The sequence below is a fragment of the Canis lupus genome, chromosome 21 (assembly GCF_011100685.1).
Source record: "Canis lupus familiaris isolate Mischka breed German Shepherd chromosome 21, alternate assembly UU_Cfam_GSD_1.0, whole genome shotgun sequence".
NCBI lineage: Eukaryota > Metazoa > Chordata > Mammalia > Carnivora > Canidae > Canis > Canis lupus.
Window position 1 is genome coordinate 11,746,913 of NC_049242.1, and position 22,267 is coordinate 11,769,179.

The following is a 22,267-nucleotide window of genomic DNA, read 5'->3' on the forward strand; positions in this document are numbered from 1 at the left end:
GTTTTCATGTACAGAAAGGTAATTAATTAATTACTTCTTCTGCCTGCCTTCCTGCTTATCTTCCTGCATAGGATCCTCCCTTTCTCTCATAAATATTACGGAGAGGATGAATGAGTGTACATTGGCCAAAAACTCTGAGGTACAAAAATAATACTGTCCTGCCATCAAGGAGCATGGGTCCTAGTGGAAAAAGCAGTCAGGTAGATAATGACAATGGAATCATGAACAGAGGAACAGGAGGTGACACAAGAAGGCATTTTGCCATCTGCCTAGGAGATCAGAAGGACAGAAAAAGAACCAATACTTCGAACATCACAAGACCTCAACAAATGGTCTGGAGTCCTTTTTACGCTTGAGGATCCATCCATACCTCCGAACAGAAATTCCCCACTGTAGCTCCCACAGCGCTGCACTGCTCTCATTTCTCTTTAAGAGAGAACCTATATAGGGGTGCAGTTTACTGATCGCCTCCATCTGGAATGACTTCAGGAACCACCTTGGCTTTCCAGTCAAGGTGGATGACTAAAAGCAGCATGGGTACTATGGCCTGGCCATTTCTGCCCAAGTCAAGCTCATCTTTGGGTGTCATGACAACAGAGTTCTCTGCTAGGCTGGCTGAAACTCTCAGAGTTGTATTCCCGAGTCTCTCTTCAACCCTTCTTCCTTCCTTCCTTGCACACGTGCCAGAACTACATTGTAATCTGAGTCTTTCCCCTCCTGTTCCTCTTCTGTCTCCACTTACTCTTTAATGGGCATTAGTTCCTAATAAGTTCTCTGAGTCTGAGTTTTATTTCCGATAAAATAGATAATATCCTCCTCATACAATTATGTGATAATTAAATGACCTAATATAGGTGAATTATCTCGGTATAATGTAAAGTCCTAAATAAAATTACTATGATGATTATTATGACTACCAATGACAGAGGTGTACACAAAACCAAATAACATGCTATAATGATATGTCAAGTTCTTTTTTTTCTCTATTTCTTAGATCTTTCATTGTTTCAATTAGCAATAATCGCGCCTTGGATAAACCTCATTGGCTACGATACTGCTACTGCGCAAAGCTAGATCTTTCATTGTTTTAATATGCATTCTAGAACAGTGGCTCTCAAACTTATGCTCAAGGCAGCAAACTTGGAGATCATGATGCTCTTTGCTCTTTACCATGAGATATAGATATATTCATGTCCATCATATTATTAATTCATTCAACAAATATTTGAGATTTTATTGTGTGTCAGAAACTGCTCAGGGTGCCAAGGTTACAATAGGGAACAAGATTTGGAACCTATTGTTAATTAAGAGGAATAAGCTTTTTAATAGAAATAAGCACAATAATAAATACAGTCATATCTCCCAAGAGATCTGTATTAACTCATTTAGTCTTCTCAAAACCAGATGAAGCAGATAGGGAATACAACTATGCATATTTTATAGATGAGAAAACCAAGGCACAAAAAGAAATAAAATAACTTATTCAAGATCAAAGAGCTAGTGAGAGGCAGAGACCAGGCTTCCCTCTCAAGCAGTGTGAATTGAATCCTTGCCAATATTTAAATCAGATATTCTTAAACTGTAACTATATCAGAAACTCCAGAAAGGGGATTGTTAAAGCACAGATTGTTGGGACTGACCCAGACATTTTCTGATTCAGTAAGTTATGAGGTAGGGGTCAGGACTTTGTTCTTTTACAAATTCCAAGATGTGGCTGCTGCTGGTCCTGTTGGTTCTGGGACCACGCTTTGGGAATTACTGCTAAGCAACACTGCCTCTTTATAAACCTACCTGTTATAATGATCTGAGCACCAAATTTTGGTTTGCATAGAAAATTGTTTCATATCATTTTAGGAATGGAACTTCCAGGTAAATCAACAGAGGATTATACTTTGATCACTGAAACTTGACCAAGAGTTATCTAGCATCAGCACTTGGCCAAGATTATCTAGTATTGACACATGACCAAGAGTTATCTAGCATCAACACCAAGGTATATTGGTTCAACGACCATCTGATATTTGTGTTCTTTTTGAAAGTGGTAGGCAGAGGGAGAGAGAGAGAGAAAGAAGCTTAAGCGGGCTCCATATCCAGTGCAGACTCTGAAGGCCAGGCTCGATATCACAGCTCTGAAGTCATGACCTGAGCCAAAACCAAGGGTCGGGGGATAAACTGACTAAGCTAGACGCCCCTATATTTGTGTTCTAACTTACTGAAATGATTTCTGTCTTCAGAGAAAAGGCACCTGCCACTTTTATCCTGATTCTACAATTTTACATACAGGCATAAAAGTATCTGAATGTCTTATTCTGTTTTCCAGTACATTGATCCATGGGTATTTTAGATGATGAAATATGTCTTTGCATTAGAAATTTATTTAAAATATCTTTTTAATTTGTTCTTTATATTAAATTTGGTATTTTCTTTTTTTATTAAGCACGTAACTAGCTTATATGTACATTTCATTTCAGAATAGTAAAGGTCTCTATAAAATATTTGTTATGAAAATAAAACTTAGGGACTGATCAGTTTGAGAATCACTCATTTTCCTCCCTGCTAATGGAGACAGGACAAATATTTTGTTTTGAGGGGGAATAGTTTGGGAATTAGTAGATAATTGGAGATAAACTAAATTTAAAATCAAGGTACTTAAGGTTTATTTTTGAATCTCAGTAACTAGCAGTGTGACATTGAGCAAGTTACTATAACCTCTGGATTTACATTTTCTAATATTAAAATGAACCCATTAGGCTAAATGTTCTCCAAGATACCTTTTTAGTTATCATTCTTTAAAGAATGATAAAAGAGTTTAAAAGACTATTTAAACTCTCTATTAAGTATGCTACTTTGATTATACCTATCAAAGAAATTTCTAACGGGACTGTTCAACCCTGCAATATTGACAACTGAGTAAAAGTTTTAATGTTCTAACAACAAATAATATGCTTTCCCAGGGACTTAAAAAAGCAATACTACCCGGCCAGCATATCTCTAAGTGTGTTAGTTTATTACATGATTTCAACCTTTTTTTTTTTATGATGTCAACTTTTAATCTTAAGTATGGGGCTATAAAATCTAAAAGGCCCCACCCTTGCCTTTGCAGTTTGTGCCTACAGTACAGAGTATATTCACTTCTGAGCTTTCAAGAGTAACTCCTCGGGCAGCCTGGGTGTGTGTGTGTGTGTGGGGGGGGGGTGCTCAATGGTTTAGCCCCGCCTTCAGCCCAGGGCGTGATCCTGGACACCTGGGATCCAGTACGAGGTCGGGCTCCCTGCATGGAACCTGCTTCTCCCTCTGCCTGTGTCTCTGCCTCTCTCTCTCTCTCTCTCTGTGTGTCTCTCATGAATAAATAAATAAAATCTTTTTTTTTTTTTTTTAAAGTAACTCCTTGCCAAACAAATTGGCTTTCAGGCTTAGAAACCAAGATAAGATTATATAGGGGAGAAAAAAGTCTTCTTCTACCTTCTTGGCTAGGCTAAGAATTAAATTGATACGAAACAGATTAACAGAAGGAAATACAATGTAATTTTGTCTATACAGGAGTCCCACTTATGTGAGCAGTTCAAAGCCAGAAAGGTAAAACGGGGTGTATATGCCAACCTGAGCTAAGGAAGGGATAGGGGGCCTGGTGCCTCAAAAGGGAGGGATATGACTCACAGGGCAGTCAAGAAGAACAGATATTTGGTAATTAAATGTTTGCACTGCCATACAGATGGGTCAGATAAAATGTATCTCTGGTAATGACTCTTAATTCCAGGAAAGATCCCTAATTTAGATTCTTCTAGGTAGCTGAGAAGCAAAACATTTTTCTTGGCCCTGTAGTCTTGAGTGCCTTCAGCTCAGTATAGTCCCCATGTGTAAGTGGCACATTTTGAGGAGACTTGGTCTGAACCCCTTCACTTATGCATTTATTTTAACACCCCAGGGCAATCTGAGTGCTGTTAAGTCAGAATCTAGGGAGAACAAGATGAATAATGTGAATAATGTGCCTATTGACTTGTAACCAGCGTGATGAGGGCAAGCCCCACGACGCAGGGACACATAAAAGGCTATTTTGTTCATCACTTGCCCTTGATGCTGACTCAAGGCCGGACACGCTCCTTTTCCTCTGCGCGCGACAGGAGCCCCAACTTCACACCAACAGCCAGGCGAGTCGGAGGAGCAGTCACAGAAAAGGGCGATATTTAAACTAAGCGAAGAGGCACTTGAGAGAGTGCTACCTTGTAATTCCCGACAGGCCGACTGGCCGGACCGCTCCTAAGACCAACTTTCTCCCGGCAGCTTCCTTCCTCACTCTGGGCACGTTACTTCCTTCCCCTGCGCCTCCCGCTTTCACCTGTACAAGGAGGGTGCGTGTGTGCGCCGACAGGTGTTACCTAAACCCCGTCCAGTTTGCAGGGGGAAGAAAAACAACCCCCACACAAACCCCGCGAGTTTGCATTGCAACTGAATTCTTTTTTTTTTTTTTTTTTTTTTTTACAACTGAATTCTCTTGTGGGTAATAAGCAAACACCATTAACAGGAAACCAGAACAAATCAAGCAAAAAAAAAAAAAAAAAAAAAAAAAGGCTGTGAAGGTTTTGGAAAACGGAAGGAAGCGCAGTTCTGAAGCAGCTGGGGCGGCTGGGGCAGCAAGTACGGTCCTTGCAAGGGGAGGGTGAGGACTCGGTGGGGCAGAAACGCCGGCGGGAGGACCGCGCTCGTCGGGCTCCCTCTCCGGGCCCTTTCACCGCCTCCCAGTGCCCCCTCCGCCCCTCGCCCCGGCTCTTCGGCCAGTCTCCCTCCCCGAGACTGCGGCCCCGCCCCCTCTCGTCTTCGGTCGCCTCCCAGCCCACACCCTCTTTCTTTCTCCCCACGCTCCCCCCACCTCCTGCCCGTTACTCTGCAGGGAGCAAAGTCAAAGTGCTCGGAGACGCCCCACGGCTTGACGCCGCCGCCGCGGCTGTGCGGGCGCAGGGCGGGCGCAGGGCGGGCGCAGGGCGGGCGCAGGCGGGGGCGGAGCAGCGGCTCCCGGAGCTCACCTGCCGGCCCGCGCCCCGCCCCGCCCCGCCCCGCCCCCTCCTCCCCAGCCCCGCCCCGGCCCCGCCCCCTCCTCCCCCGCCCCGCCCCGCCCCCAGCCCCGCGGGCCGCGGGTTTCCGGCAGCTCCGGCTATTTCAAGGCTCGCGCGGTGCGGCCGGCCTGGCGCTCGGCCTCTGCTCCCCCGCGGACCTCCCGGCATGGGTCCCCGGCCCGGCCCGCTGCTGTCCGCCGCGCTCCTGCTGCTCTCCGGCTTCCGCGCCGCGCTCGGCGACACGCCTGCCAACTGCACCCACCCGGAGCTGCTGGGCACGTGGGTCTTCCAGGTGGGCCCCGCGGGGTCCCGCAGCGTCAACTGCTCGGTGATGGGTGAGTCGCCGCCCCCCCCCCCGCCCCGACCCCTTCCGAGCTGTGCCGACCTCCCCCGCGGCGCCCGCTGCCAGGGGAAGCCGGGCCCTTGGGGCCCTTTGGGGCGCCCCTTCCCGCTCCAGGGCCGAGAAGGCAAAGTTCAGCAGCTGGGGACTTCTCGATTCTCGTTTGCTTATTACAGTACCTAAAGACTTTTTTTTCAGGAACTTTTCTTTCCCTGGGTTTTAGTGTTTTGGTTTAGTTTGGAAGAGAGTGGAGACCGGACAGTCTTCCCAGCTCCCTGTCCAGTCTGCATTAAAAAAAAAAAATAAAAATAAAAAAACCTGTGCCCATGGAATATGAGCTCAAACAGTGGAGAATATAACGGGAAAAACTTTTCCTTTTGTTAGTTTGTGGGAAAAGAGCCCTTATGCCTCGCGTTTTTGGTTTACACGTGTGCTACTAGTCCAAGAAAACTTCGGGGATGGCTCCACAAGGTTTCCTGTGCTGCAGAGAGATATAAAAGTCTCCCGCTTTCTCCTCTTCTCTTCCCTTCTCTTCCCTTCTCTTTCCTCCTCCTCCTTCTGCTCCTCCTTTTCTTTCTCCTTCTTTTATTGTTATTTTTTAAAAATGACTCTTTAACCAGTAATTATACTTTGGGATGCCCAGAGCCAAGCATAGCATCTGGCTCATGGAAGGCTGTCAGTAAGTATCTAGTGCTAACACCACTGGCATATTCCATATGCCCCCAGATACCACATCTACACTGAGGACAAATAATTTAGTGAAGGGAGAAGAGAAAAAAGCAACCTCAGGTCAAAAGAAGCACTCTTGTTCTGCCCAAACCCTTACCACCCTGTGGCATGTGCAGAATGAGTGAAACACCCTGCTGCAGTCTCCTTGTCAGCAGAACGAAGATTGCCAGGTCATTTGATACTAAAACAGACCTATTCAACTGTCCAATTCCACTCCAGATGACTATGTGGCATTTCGTAATCCTGGGCATTATAAACATCTTCAGTTTTAAACGTTGAATTAGGATATCCAAAGCAAAGGGAGATCAGAATTTGTGCTCTTCTGTCACATGCAATCTTCTGTTTCAGAGCATTAATCTGAAACCTGGAAAACCCGCCCAGAGTGTGAAATCTCCAGATGGACACAGCAGAACTCTCAGGCAGCCTCTGCCTGTGAGCCTCTATCTTGGACTTTAATCTAGTGGAAAAACACACAGATCTACACCCCCATATTCTGAAAGTTGAAAGCTTAGTTTCTGTCAGCACAAATTAGCTTTATAGGATAGAAACTGAGTTTGCTGAATGCTGTGGAAGGATTCAGATTCTGAGGTTTTGAAATGTAGAGCCATTGAAGAGAGAGATACCTCTTTTCTTCTCTGAAGAGATAGTTTCCTTTGTCCTTGTGATCTGATAGCAGATCCTTTTGTAGTTTCTGTTTGCATTTTTTTTTTCCACTACCATTTTGTATTCTACCCATTTCTGCCTGTCACTTTAAACATCCCTTATTTCTCCTTTTCCTCAGTGGACAAATTTCTTCAGTGTTTGGATGCTCTAAGAAGATAGGGGCTGTACTTTTTTGGGGCCTGTCTTCCTGCTGGGCTACTTGCCATATCTGTATCTGTTGAGCCCTCACTTCACAGATCTGAGACCCCTGTGGGACTGTACAGATGGAGGCAACAGGGTGGAGACTGATCTTCCTCACAAGCCAGACTGGTCCAAATCCAGTAGCATGAAAGGAAAGCATTTTTAAATAATGGAAATTATAGAGATTTCCCCTCCCATTTGAAGTCAAAATAATTTTCCTTTGTTGTGCATTTTTTTTAGGACCACCAGAAAAAAAAGTAGTGGTGCATCTTGAGAAGTTGGACACGGCGTATGATAATTTTGGCAATACGGGCCATTTTACCATCATTTACAATCAAGGCTTTGAGATTGTGTTGAACGACTACAAGTGGTTTGCCTTTTTTAAGGTCAGTTTCGTTGGAAGTGTGTTTGTATTTTCAATGATTTGATATCTGAAGCTGCTTCTGATCAGACCCTCAGAATTTTGATTTTAGATCAAGAAGATAACCAGAAGTGACACCACCAGGCACCTGGTTGGCTCAGTCAGTTAAGTGTCCCCACTTGATCTCGGGGTCCTGAGTTAGAGCCCTGCGGTGGGGCTTGTGATCACTGGGCTGGCTGATATGGTGCTGCTGCCCAGCATCACTACTGCATAGTGCTAGCCTGGGAAAAGATCAATAATCAAAGTCTGGTTTGTACTCAATGTGTGTAGCTTTCACACCATTGTAATGTCAAAGATGGTAAGTTGGACCGTTATAAAATTGGGGACCATCTGTGCTATAGTGTGCTAGATATATAAATGTGAATGACTCACTTTATGAAGCTGTGACAAAGAGATGGAGAACTTGAGTTACTCCTTGGGCTAAAGTCAAAGGTAGCCCTGTCCGTCTAGCTTGTTTTCTTCTTTCACTGGGGAGGACAAAGTGTTGTCCATTCTTCCGTTCTAACACAATGCTTCCAATTGCAGATACATTCTAGGATGAAATGGTTTACACACATTGCAGTCCATCCCAGATATCCTTCTGAAGTTGGAACTTTTCCTCTTAGCAGAGTGTTCACTGGTTTAAGTAGATTGAGGACACAAGCCTGAGACTCACTGTTGCTTACTATAAATAAAGTATAAACAAACAGACTTTTTCATGGAGGAAGGTTTTATAGCCTTTGGAACATCTGGTAAGAGTTGGCCAATTATAGGGATTCATGGGAAAGTGGAGAATAAATCTGTTAAAGATGATGAAAGCACCAAAAAAGCACCAACAAGAGAGTAACCTCTAAATTTATTGTGATTTCTCATGATCTAATCATTAGGATATGGTGTTACGTGTTAACATCTAAGCCAACTATTTTTCTTGGAATAATAGCTTATTTCTCCTGAGAATCCCTCTTTAACATGGAGGAAAAAGAAGGCGAGAACAAGAGGAAAAAGTTATCCCCTCTTGCCTGGATTGGCTGGTCTGATAATCAGCTGGTGGGAGCTGATCTATCCATTTTGAGGATCCAGTTGAGGGCTGGCTATTCATTTTATTAATTGGAGCCCATGCTTAACCATTTATGAAACATTTTACTATCACCCCAGGATACTATTTATTTAAAAAAAAAACATGAACATATCTATACAAATTTTTTTAATCATAATACGTAGATAAGAATAATTCAATCTGAATATAATTGTTGGTCTGTATATCGATGAGCCTAGGACTCTACAGACCTGTTGTAGGTACTCCACGATAACGCTTCAGAAGTTCTTTGCAGGTTGAGAACCGCTTGCCTATGGAATTGATGTACAAGCAGAGAGCTATTCAAGACAGTTGTTCACTGTGTACTCTACCTTCCCTCCCCCTTGTCCTTTTTTGCTTGACACATACTACTAGGTACTTAGTTGATCATTTGTTTAAAAAGAAATGAATCAATGAAGTAGAACTCAGTTGAGAAAGAGGTTGAATAAAAACTTAAGTATTAGACTATTTATAAGTATAGATGAGTAAATTATTTAAGTGTATATAAGTATAGATGAGTAAAATAAAACTAAGTGTTAGTTATATGTAAGTATAGATGAGTAAATAAAATAGTTTTACACTTTTGGCTTAGAAAATTTTTTCATTCTTCCCTTCTATAGAATGGGAAAACTGTTGGGCCTACTTCTAAAGTCACCATTTAATTCTCTGAGCCATAACCAGAAATAGATATTGGCAGTTTCCCTATATTAATACTTTTCCATCAGTTTTTCTGCTCTCAGCTTAAATAGGAATCCAAAGCTGGTAGGGACAGCGGGAACAGCTTGTGGCTGAAGGGGGAATCAGAATACCTCTTTGTATTTCTCTTTAAATCACGGTATAAGCAGATTCAGTATTTTTCCATAGCTTCAGAACATAAGTCATAGGTCAATAGAGAGCCACTTTGTAAAGCCAAATTAGGTTACAAGTGTATTCAGCCACATGTCGGGAGAATCAATATATATAGTGTTGTAGGATAGAAGCCTACCTAATCCTAGGCTCCTGGAAGGCATTCACTGAATAGGAATAAAAATAGGAAGAGTGTTCTTCCATTAACTGATTTCAGTATATATTTTTAAGTGCCTAATTTGACCAGAACCGTTATCAGGGCTGTTCTCGTGCTGAGAAATCCATCACTCTGACTGATCAATAGTCAGACCTTGTGATAGGATCATAATTTCAATAAGCAGAGTAGGAGAGGGCAGCCTGGGTGGCTCAGTGGTTTAGCGTTGCCTTCAGCCCGGGGCATGATCCTGGAGACCCAGGATCGAGTCCCACGTCGGGCTCCCTGCATGGAGCCTGCTTCTCCCTCTGCCTGTGTCTCTGCCTCTCTCTCCTCTCTGTGTATTCTCATGAATAAATAAATAAAATCTTAAAAAAAAAAAAAGAGTAGGATATATAAGATACTTGGCTTTAAAATTCTCTTAATATAATCAAGTAGTTCTAGGTAAAATGTTTTGCAGAGTGATAAAATCTATGTGCCTTTGGCAAATCCCAACTGACAGAGTAATGGGGAACTGAATTTTTAAAAATTTGAGAAAAACGATAGACTGGGATTAACTGTAGGTCATAGGAGAGGCAAGCAGTTTTGGTGATACTGGCTGGCCAGAAAGGCTTGCTGTCTTTTACCTCACACCTCAGGGCATTTCCTGCATTGGTGCTGGGGAGACCAACTGGGTTCTAATTCAAGAAAAATGCAAACCTATTTAAATGAGCAAAAGCACATGTGGCTTTTTCTACAGACTTAGAAGATCTCTTTTAAATGAAAATTATTTTTAGAAATGAAAATTTGCCAAAGCATAAGCAGTATTTATTTAAAATATCTTCTGTAAACTATGCCATAATCTATTCAACCTACCAGTGTCAAAGAAACATCTGCCATTTTTGCCATGTATATTGTCTTTATTTTGTATGTTGTTAGTCTATAAATCAATTGGATTTCCTACTTCTGTCCATTGACTCATACCAGACCCTACCACTTGTTTCCTTTTGCCTTCTTCAGATATGCTTTCATAAGATGGCATATTTGCATTCCATTGCTTGTTACTGTTGCTGCTTGAGTTTGCTGAGCAGGTAATCCATGCAGGGCATTTTGTTAGACTGCTGGTCAACCTTTTCCCCAGACTCTTCTGCAGCTCAACAGAGCAGATAGCTTCCACATCATTCTCCCTGCATTCCAACTTTGAAGCAGTTGTGACACCACTACCATTGCTAGGAATTTGCTTTATTAAGTTCTCAGGCCTTACCTGGAAAATGGGCATTTTTCATAATTTGAGGTTTGTAAGCTCTTTGTGTGTGTGTGTGCATGTGTGTGTGTATGTGTGTGTGAGGTTTTACCTGCTTGAGAAATTGAGAGTGAAGTGGGTATAATCTTTTTTGTGTAGGACTTCAAGCTAGGTAAAAGCTTGGAAGGAGATAAATCTTGACACTGAAAGTTTTTGGATAGTTTGAGTTTGACAGGAAGCACTAGATATATATTCTTAAAAGATATGTTTTTCTATTCAACTTCCCACATACATTCCAATATATGAACCCTTTATAGGGGGTTATGAACTCAGATGCATTTAGGGCCCATATACCTAAGCATTTGAAATGACCTTAATGTAAAAGAGTAAGGAAGTAGTGAAATCTATGGCAAATGGAAACGTTCTTAGAAACATTCATATTCAGTTTTCTTTTAAAATAATGTATTGGCCAAAATAAATGACCGTACTATCTGCATGCTAGTTCCTAGAGTTCTCAAATTTAATTGCTTTACTGTTTGGTTATCATCAGCAAACCCAACAGATTGGCACCCCTTGAGAGCACCTGCAGATTAAAAGCAGCCAACCTCTTAAATGAAAACAGAACATAATGAAACAATATTTAATTATGGCTGACTTGGTGTTGGGTGGATAAATGATTTTTTATGCTTTTATGTATATTCATTTTTTAAAATGAACATGTATAAAGCTCCTCTGTACATATCCAGTCTAATTGGAAAGGATGTCATGAAAGAAACTAAATCCCAAAGAACACCCTCAAGTTGAATAGACTTTCTAGCCTTTTCCCGCTTTTCATTTCATTTTCTCAGAGGCTGTAAAAAGAAGCAGTAGAGCAGGAACTCAAGATTTCATTTTAAAGATTAAGCGACTCAAGGGATAAAGAAGATGTGTTCAAGGGAAACCAGACTCGTGGCTAAAAATTTTATTTTATGGCCATCAAGCAGATTTCATTGATTTTTATTTGGGGCCCACCAGTCTTAGTAGAACTCTAAACTGAAAAAACGTTTCCGTGGGTGTTTCTTAAGCAAGTTGGTATTGGAAATGAGCTGTATGTTGGGAAAGCCATACCAGAGGATTTATAGCACATTTTGTGTGCTAGTGACATGTAAATTTCAAGCTTGTTGCAACAGCCAGAAATGCCCATCCTGTTTCTACAAGTAAAGATTTGGGAATCTTGTCACATTTTTTTCACTCTGCTTTCTGGGTTCATTTTTAAGATCTAACAGTTCAGCTTTTATAATATTTGTTTTTTTGGGGTAATTTACTTGTTTTAAAATAAATTCGGTATACTGAGATCCAGATTTTGTATTTTTTGAAATTTTAACAACTTGGGCTTTACTGTTAAGAATGTTTCAATTTAGAGAAAGGATCCAAAGGTTAATAATCCATGCCTAATTTTGTTTTCTTTCATGATGATGCTTAATCTTAACATAATGACTTAGTTTCCCATTGTGAACTCTTCATAGGATGTCACTGATTTTATCAGTCAGTTGTTCATGCAGCTGGGAACTGTGAGGGTACATGATTTGAGACATCTGAGGAACAAACTGGGTGAGCTGTGTTGAAATTTTTAACTTCTTAAAGGCCAGCAATGTTTGTTGACTGATCTGGGAGACGGAGATGGATACTGGAGAGACTAGGGTGTTAGTACACATTTCTTGCTTGAGCCTGCTTATTTGCTATTCTTACCTGCCTGCACTATTTTATATAAGTGATCTTTCTCTTTATTATATTTGCACACATTGAATTGGTTCTCCCAAGTCTTATGCTCATAACCTAAGCAGATCTGAACTCAAAAAAGTTAAGACCCAGTTAAGAAAAGGTCAGCTGAAGATTGTTTCACTTCCTTGAAGTAGCTGTGCTATTCCTCACATTGCTAATTTTTTTCCTAAAAGGACTCAAGAGGGAACCATGTGAGGCTCTGACATTTTAGGTTTGTCCTCTAGTAGAGAGGGTGGCTCTTCCAGAGAAATGGACATACCTGCCACTCATCCCTGGGAGAGTCACCCATCCTTTTCAAACTGGTTCCTGCTCAGAACATAGACTACTGAGTAGGAGGAAGAGGATCTTTTTCACTCTTTACATTCTCTTCACACTTAGACGAGATGTTTAAATCATTGCTGTCTCCGGATCCACGAAGTTAAAGGTCTTAATATTTTTATGGGAAAAGGGTGGTTAGAGAGTAAAGTTGACAGGGACTTAACCATTCCTTGCATTTTAATACAATATTACTTCCCCTTTCCTTACCTCCTTTACTAGCTCCTAAGTAGAGAAGGGAGATGTGAAAAAGGGAACGGAGCCAAGTATCGAAAGTTCATAGCTTTTCCCATATGAGCATTTTCCAAACTGTTAATGGCCCAACAGACAGTGGCCCACACATCTACTGGTAGGAATTGCTCATCGATTCTCTTCACCTCATCTTGTGAGGTGGTTCCAGGCGGCCACTATTGACAGATTAAAGTGGAAATTAGAGCTGAAATTAATAAGCTTTTTTTTTTCTGAATTCCTGATAGTTGAGTAAGTATAGATTGTGTTGAATTATTTCCTTTATTTCAGAACTTCTCAGAATCTTTAATATATTGGATGGTGGTAGCTTAGGAAGAAGATAAAATAGGAAACTTTCCCAAAATAAGTTCACCATTTTTTCCTCACAAAAAAATAAGGTATTCTCAGTGTAGTTTACAAAATTCTGTCTTAAAACTCTCACTCTTCCTTCTAATTAGGGTGATACCTCTATTAGAAGATAAGCCCTTCCCATCCTCCAGTATTTGCTCTGTTAATGGGATAAATAGCCTTTTACCTGCAAATAAGGATCAAAAGTTGCTAGATTAGCCTTCCAAGTGCATTTCAAAATTATATTAGATTTATACAATGATAATTAATTTCAAATGCATCTGCATGTGCTTCTTGAGCATGTTGGCTGCGTGCATGATACATGTGGCTTAAGCATTCAGCTTTTGAGAATGGCAAATTTGTGAATGTCTTAAATAGCATTAAAAATTTACCAGTATTTCAAATACTATAACTTTTTAAAATTCTTTTTGTTTTACTTAATATGATTAAACATTTTTAAGAGACAGTATGATTCTTGTTGGCTTGTAACTCTAGTTTTTATTGTCTTTTAGTTGTTAAATAGAGCATCTGTTGAGGGGCTCTTTTAAACCAACAGCCAAAAAACAGACTGTGGGGCTGAGAGGCAGAGCAGCATGCAGCCGTGGACCTGCCTAACTCTAACATCTAGCAGAGGCCTCTGGCAGCTACATTCCCTTCTGGAGTCTTTCTCTGCATGTAAAATGCTGAGGAGTCCTGGTGACCTACCTCCAAGGCAGCTGCCCTCCTGAACATTTCCTTGGAAAGCAGCAACCGCCATTTTGAAATGGAAACAAGCAGAGACTACACAGGAAAAGGAAAGAAAAATCTGGAAGTCTTAGGAGGCTTCGCCATTCAGCCTTTGAATAAAAGGAACGATATACAGCTCAAGTTTTTCCCCTTTGAATATTACTCTATTGAAATAATTTTTTCCAAACTGATTAGGATTTGAATTTTGTGTTCAGTTTTGTTCATAGTACAGATTTTATTCCCAGTTAAATTATCTTTGTGTATGCCTTCTTTCTCTAATTACCTTCAGGAACCCCAGCACTTATTATAAGGAGAAAATGCTTCATGATATCTTGAGATGGACAGATACATTATTGGTGGAAAGATGGTTCTACAGAGGACTTGTTTTGGGGGGGTGGGGTGGTGGTGCGGGAAACAGGCCTTCTGAGATAAGTCAAACTGCTGAAAGGTATCTTTGCAGCTCCTAGGCCTGCATAACCCTGGCCAGAAAGATGGAGTGATTAATACTTTTTTCTGTCTTTTTTTTTTTTTTTATTAGATGACAGCTTTGTACTAAGGTCTTGACATGCTTATCTTACAAAAAGCTTATGAAGTAGATGTTACTGGCTTTATTTTTATAGGTAGAGAAAATTATTCTCTTACAGTGCTTAAGCTCATGCAGTGTCTACTTGTAAAATGACAAGGGCTTAGTCTCTCAAGCTTAAGGACCTCCCTAAGGCTTAAGAGTAAAAGAAAAGCCATTTCACAAGGAAGTAATGGTCCTCAGAGTGACATTTCAGTAGATTTTCTGGTGAATCCCAGTTCAGAAACATCACGAATGTTAGTTTAATGGAATGATTGCATTGCATTGACTCCTTTTGAAATTTTAGGAGAATTGGCTTAAAACTTACATTTCCTTACCAAATTAGACTATATCCCTTCTTTCATTTTCAAGAGGAAAACTTACTTTCTTTTGTAGTCCTCCAAATTGGAAGGAGAGCTTTGTAAGCTTCAAATTAATTACAAATTAAGTGCTCTTGCCAAGTTAACTTCTTTCAATTACACTATTGTTCACACTGATCGCTATCTTTTAACTTGTTCCTACTAAACAATGTACCTAGTTTCCTGCTTAGTTCAGAATTGATTAATATCACCCTTGGTAAACTGAAAATGTGGGGCTACACCTAGTCCCTATTTTTCTGGGTTTTTCTCCTGTATCTTTACATGAATGGAGGAATTTCTAGATACCAAATTTTTGTCACGATTTTACTGGTTCAGATAACGTTTTATGAAATCCGAAAGGCCCTGCACTGCTATTCTGGGAAGGTTATGTCTTATAAAAGTGAATTAAATGCATACCTGACTACTTATACCTGGATACTTTCTTCCATCCTACCTCTGGACATGATAATTCATCACTCAGGACCTTGATGCCACCTCTGTGAAACCCTGTCCAGATCTCTCCATTAGTGGGAGAAATTCCATTATTTTGGTTCATGTTGTGCTTTATGATCACCTCTGCTCAGGTTGTATTACGTTAATTGGTGTAGTGGAGTGATTGGATAGCATGTTTTGATGTTCTTTCAGACTGAAAATCTGTAATCTCCCTTTGTGTCTTCAAAATCCTATTACACAGGACTTTATAAGTGTTTGGAAAATTTACCACACTTCTCTTATCTCTTCAAAAGATTTTCACAAGTATTCAGTTTACAAAGAATTGGTTCTACAGGATTCTAGAAGCACAAATCAGGAATGATGATACATTTATATTTTTGGGTCTATGTTCTAAAAAAATATCAGATTATCTGCCTCCCAAGTTCTAAAAGATTTGTGTATTTTCAACCTAATTTCCAGGATGTGAATATTGATAAAGCAGCTAATGTGTATTAAGAATATATTTCATATGAAATTTAAAGTCATCTCTACCAAAGTGTTTTTTTCCATTTCTCTGAGCAACTTTGCATGTAAATTTTTGGATTATGGGGAAGAAGACTTGGTGGGTACAGAATTACGGATATTTGTGTTAGGAGGTGCCATAATATATATAATACTGTAGCATTCTTGGTCATAATTGCTTGTTTGTCTTCTCTGGTCTTTAAATTCTGAGCGCAGGGATCAACTCTGTATTACTAACCATTTTATTCCCTATGTATAGTGTGATACATGATAAATAGGCTTTCAATAAATATTTGTTGAAGAAAGGAATTGAATAATGTTCGTTGTGTTGTCCTGTTGTTTCATTGATGTGTTTCTGGGAGTATTGTTACCTGTATGTACAGAGTATCGCAGATCCTCAGACCATAGGTGTTGAATTACATGGTAGGAAACAAGACTTTTAAATTTTGTTTATTTACATTTTAATACTTGTATAGAGGCCAAGTATTAATACTACTGTATTTAATACTACTGTAGAGGCCAAGATGGGGCTCAAAGTTAAAAATAATAAAGTTCTAACTTTCAGAATTACTCAAAACTGAGTTAGCTCTCGGGGTAAAGAGTGAGCTTTATGATTGCAGGGGTTCCCACAGCCTGGAGAAGCAACCACTAGAACTACCCTGGAGTGCTGTAGGTTCTGTCCTTCTTACTCTGCTTTGGGGACAGTGAGAAGCACCCTAGCCAAAGGTGAGATTAAGCCAACTGAGATTGCTTCCAGTCTCACAGTTTATGAGCAAGGAAATGAGGAATGAGCCAAAGGATTTTGACTACTTTGTTGAGAGCTAAACTGCTGTTTTAACTAGTTCTGGGATATATATTTTGGTTGAAACGGAATGTCTTTTAAGCACTGGAAATAAGTAAATTTATGACCCTCCATTTCCACAGTTCCTTCAGTAAAATGCTGGAAGGTATTTGGTTGCAACCACTATAATGATTTGCCGGCAGTTTCAAAATTCTTAGAAATTCAACTTTTTAAACAAATGGTTAAATCTAGTTAGAAAACTAGAGCTTAATCCTAGAAATTGACAGAAGGAAGTTTGTTTCTTTCTGAGGAAAAGTGTAGTACTCTTGGATAAGTTTGGCAAAGTATCGATTTAGTAAAATGTACCTTGTTCTCATTTGTTTCGCTTTATTTACTCACACTCCAGACCTGACAGCAAATGAAAACAGTTAATCTACATTTATGTAGACATATACAGGAAACAAAGGGCAAAACTTGAGTATATTTTTTGTTATTCACTGTTGCTGGAATATAATATCTCTACTTACATGCTTTACCATTAAATCCTTAAACTTCAGGTGTTCTTTTCAGAAATGGTGAATGATCTTGATGGATGAGACCTGGTTCACCAGATGTATTATGTATTCCACAATGTGTATAGGTACATTTTAAAAATTATATACATGTACTACTGTACTGATGTTTCTAATAAACACATGGTATAATATTAAATGTTTAAATATTTGATTCACTTACTGTCACAAATATGGGTCCTGCCAAAATATTTTTCATGATGACATCCTTTGAAAGTAATATAAAAATATGCTTCATTATCATAAGAATGTTAACTATAATTTTCATTACTGAAAATTTTCAACATTTGGAAGCAGTTTTCTGCTTAAAATCTTTAAAAGATTTCAGCATTTTATTAAAAGTATGAAAGTGTCACAGGTTTAATAAAGTTTAGAAAGATTACTGTTTGGTGTTAGGGTTGATAATAACTTAATGGACAATCTTTTAAATTGATGTATAGTTCACACAACATTATGCTAGTATCAAGTGTAAAATACAGTGATTCAATAACTCTGTGTTAGGCTATGCTCACCACAAGTGTGACTGGATGAATTTTAATGGAAACATTTGCTTTATTGATAAATAAGAGTAAAAGCTGAATACTGCAGTGATGGAACCATTTCAAAACACCTGATTTCAAAAACAATATTTTTATGTGGCTGACCACACTCATATTAGGAATAGGGCAAATGTAAGCTTTGCCCTTTTTTTTAAATGTCTGCTTATATTTATTTGAAAATTTTGGTTTCTCTGCAAGTATTTTAAGCTGCTTATTCATTTTTTGAGAATTAGGTTAATTAAATAAATCAGTTTAGACAGGTACATGTGAAAAGGAAGATGCTGTGTCCTCACCATCGCGTAGGTAAGCATACTGTGCCTGGCAGGTGAACATCAGACCCTGAAAATGAGTGTTGGTGTCAGTGTTGCTTTGTATATTAAATAACAGTGGAAGTTGGCTTTCAATTTTATTTATATAAAATTTACAAATGTAAATAGATATTCTATTTTTCCCCAATATTCCAGTGGGTCATCTTTTCATCTCAGTTTGAAAGCCACTGGTTGACAGGATAGGGACCCATATCAGCCGTTCAGGTGACAGGTTGGGCTTAAGTGTTTAATTCTTCCATATACAGATGACGTCTGAAGACAACTTTGTATCCCCCATGGTAACAGAGAGTAGTACTTATGTTGTTGCATTTTGCGTATTTCATAACTTTTTAAATTCTTCATACTACAGGGTCCTCTTGATCCTTCAAAGGAATCCAGTGAAGTGCAGGGATGAAGAAATTAGGGCTTCTTAGTTTGGCTTGCTCAAGTTTACATAAATTACAAGTGGCAGAACAAGATTTTAAAATACAGAGTCCTTTTTAGGAAACTGCTTTTTTCCCCTAGCTGGTGCATTGCATCAAATATGCAAATATTTGCCAAGTATGTTATTGATTAAGGAAACAATGGAACAAGTTGTTTTTAAACCTCTCAGTGTCAAAAAGCAGGTGAAGAGAGATCCAGTATAAATAACTTCACTTCTAAAATTCCCAATCTGTTGTTTTTCAGTTAGTTGATATTACTAGGTAAATGTAATTGGAGACTGGATAAAATGAGTGGAAATTTGAAGAGGGCATTGAGAATGTTTGGAAATCCAGTGGTCATCATGAAGAAGCAAATGGATAGCAATGGAACTCTAGTAGCTTCCTGAGCTTAAGGGCTGGCGTGTGGAATGTCTTTATGTTTTATGCAATTATCTGTTTGTTGAAATTGGCATAAATGAATAGAATCTTAAATTATACCATCTGTGCAAGACTCTGTTCAGACACTGATGTTTACATAAATGAAATAAATAAAAACTCTTAAAAATTTTTTGGTCACATTCTGAGCTGGATAGTGTAGCCAGAACTTCAACTTCTTAATTGGTAATAATGTCAGAAATCACATAAAAAGTATTTAATGATAGCAAAAATGACATACCATGAGAACGTTCCATGGCACAGTGTGTGGCCATCTCAGTTTGTAAGGTCCTGAGCACTTGGCTTCTGGGGTGGTAAATTCTTTTCTACTCAGTCCTGCACAGTGATATTAACCCTGGCCTACCTTTTATAAGGTAATTTCAGGGTCTCTGTGATATCTAAGAAGCACTGCCCATCTGTTACAAACTTCATTATCTTTCCTGAATTTCTGTATTATTGCTAAATAGGATTTGGCATTTGTTGTTCTTTGTCTTCATTCATTTATTCACTCATTCTGTAACTAATTGCTTCCTACTGCCAGTTTCCTAGTTCTGAATAAACAAAAAATCATGCTCTTCCAGTACTTTTTTCAAGGACAGAACCACCTAATAAGCTGCTATGAAAATTAAATGGGTTAGTATATATAAAGCAGAATCTATGAGGTAGGGTCTATTATAATTTTCTTGATTTTATGGATGGGGACACAGAAAGGATAAGTAACCTGCTTAGGATCACATGGCCAATAAGTGGCAGAGCTGGATACAGTCTAGGCAGTCCAGCCTGAAGACCATGTCTGTGACGTCCACCCCCCCACCCCCATCAAAAACCCTTGGCAGAAAATAGTAAAAAGATTGAACTAGCCAAGGCAAGATAGATATCTGAACTGCGAGGAAGGACCATTACCCGTTAGGGCGGCTGGAGAATATAGGTGCTTTTAAAGGGCTGTGGACAACAATTTGGACTCGACTCATGGGAGTCCATTAATCTTCTCCAACTTTTTTTTTTTTGAAGCACAGTGGTAGAGCAATGATCCTATAGCCTGTGAGCCCATATTTGAATTCTCTCTTTTCCATTTACTTTGCAAAGCCACTTTTTTTTTTTTTTTTTCATGAGAAGAGTATTGGCTGTTATCCCAGGGAATCATTGTGAGGCTCAAATGTTACGACAGAAACTCTTTGCAAATTGGGATTTAAACCTTTGCTTTGTTGGTTTCTAGGTATCTCCTCTCTGTTTTGGTAATTGACCAGTGTGTTTACTTCTCCAGCTCTTCGTGCAAAGACAAAGGGTATGAAGATGTGGTTTGTAGTATTGGGAAGAACCCTTGGTTCTAGGAGCCCTTGGTTATAAATTCTAGTTTGACCACCTTTTTTTAGGACTCTTTTTTGTTCCCTAAGACTATATTATCGCTCTGTTCCCTTGAACCTCTAAGATTTATGAGTGACCTATAAATTATTTATAAAGTGTGAACTGATAGGTAAGTGCTATAGTGCTGTGCTGTCGATGAAGAATCTAAAGTCCTTAAACAGATACGGTAAGAGAGTGCAGCAAAATTAGTCATGCTTTGGTGAATTTTTTACCCCTTTCAAAATAACAAGTTGGCGTTTCTATCACAGGGAAAGTTTGGGGTTAGATGTGGTGCTTGTAACTATGACTCCGTTAAGTCAACCAGGTGTGCAAAACCACACTGATGAAAAACATGGGGCCCAGTTCTTCCAATTTGAATGCCCCTAACTCTTTTGGTATGTTTGGAAAGTTATTTCATCTGTGATCTAAATTTCTGTCTAGATGGGGAAGTTTCCTGGGCTTCTTCAGCATGGTTAGCTTGTTGAACCACAGGATGTTGTAAGAGTTACTTACATCTGTTTCTTTGATTGAATTGTGAGCCTCTTAAGGGCTGGAGCCACCTTAGTACATATTTGTGTTCATGCCTAGAACATGCATGGTGCCTGGAGAAAATGTGATAATAAATACTTGACAAATAAATGAAGGAACTCAGCAAAATACAAGATAGGTTGTATAAATAACTTTTTTTTTTTTTTTTTTTTTCAGAAAATGCAATCCTAATTCCAAAGAGATGAGAGTTAGCAGCCACTAACAACACCTGGACCATCCCTCAGGGATGTCCTTTTCTAGGACTTTGTAGGCTGTGAGTCTTAGGAAATAAGGGTATTTTTTAAAGTGATTGATTTGACAAAGTTTATGTAACAATCTTCATTTTATAAATAAGAAAATTCCACCCAGAGAGCCATTTCACCTTTTATTTCCACATTTCAGAAAATGATATATATATATTTGTATTCAACTTAAGCACTGTTTTGTAATTTTTTCTTCTCAACATGGGTTTTCTTTTTTATGGTTTTGGAAGAGGGGTTGATGTATTTTTTTTTCTTGTAAGGCCAGATAGTAAATGTTCCAGGCTTCGTGGGCCTTTGTGTTTTCTGAGGCAACTGCTCAGTCCTGCTACTGTAGCGTGAACGTAGGCCTAGACAATGTAGACAGAAGTGGGCCCGCTTGTGCTCAGTAAAACTATATTCATAGAAGCAGGCAGCCTTGGGGCACCTGGGTGGCTCAGTGATTGAGCGTCTGCCTTCTGTTCAGGGTGTGATCCTGGGATCCAAGATCGAGTCCCACGTCGGGTTCCTGCAGGGAGCCTGCTTCTCCCTCTGCCTATGTCTCTGCCTCTCTCTCTGTGTCTCTTGTGAATAAATGGATAAAATCTTAAAAAAAAAAAAAAAAAAAAAAAGCAGGCAGCCTTCTCTAGCTTTGCTTTGCTCACCTCTCTCCTACAGAGCTCAAATGCTGTGGAATCCCATGTGAATTTTTAATTTACTTAATTTTTTTTTATACATGAACATTTAGGACACTGTTTTGTTCTTAACTTTTCCGTTCTCTTGCAATGAGTGTCTTCCTACAGTTAGCTTCTTTTTTTCATTTATGTGTATCAGACAATTTCAATAAGGTACATTTCAAGAACTCTTGAAAGTCCTGTCAGATTGCTCTTTAGAACCGCAGGGGTTGGGAAGCCTTAGCTTCACCCCACCTGGCCTGGTCTGAAAAGCATGCCCCAGAGAAGGGAACATGATCATGAGCCTGTGCCAGAGAGCAGCTAAATAGAGTACTGAGGGGTTTAGGTTACATCATTTGAGGTTACCACTATTAGTGCAGTTTTGAGCTATACAAATAGCAGTTGTGTGTAGTTTTGACATAATAAATATACATTTTATTGACCTTTTCACAGGACATATCCTTTACTGTTGCAGCTCAGTCTTATCGTAGGCTTCTATTCAGTGTTCCTCA

The 22,267-nt window shown here is 39.5% G+C and overlaps 1 protein-coding gene and 1 pseudogene across 1 annotated transcript in view; one reads left to right on the plus strand and one right to left on the minus strand.

Moving 5' to 3' along the window:
- Positions 1-915: 915 nt before the first annotated feature.
- Positions 916-1,072, minus strand: LOC119865066 (annotated as a pseudogene).
- Positions 1,073-5,157: 4,085 nt separating this feature from the next.
- CTSC (cathepsin C) overlaps positions 5,158-22,267 on the plus strand; it is a 35,911-nt gene continuing 18,801 nt past the window's right edge. The window contains 2 exon segments of the mRNA NM_001195834.1: positions 5,158-5,386; positions 7,204-7,349. Of these exon segments, the coding sequence (NP_001182763.1) occupies positions 5,218-5,386; positions 7,204-7,349 (315 nt within the window). The 5' untranslated portion in view covers positions 5,158-5,217.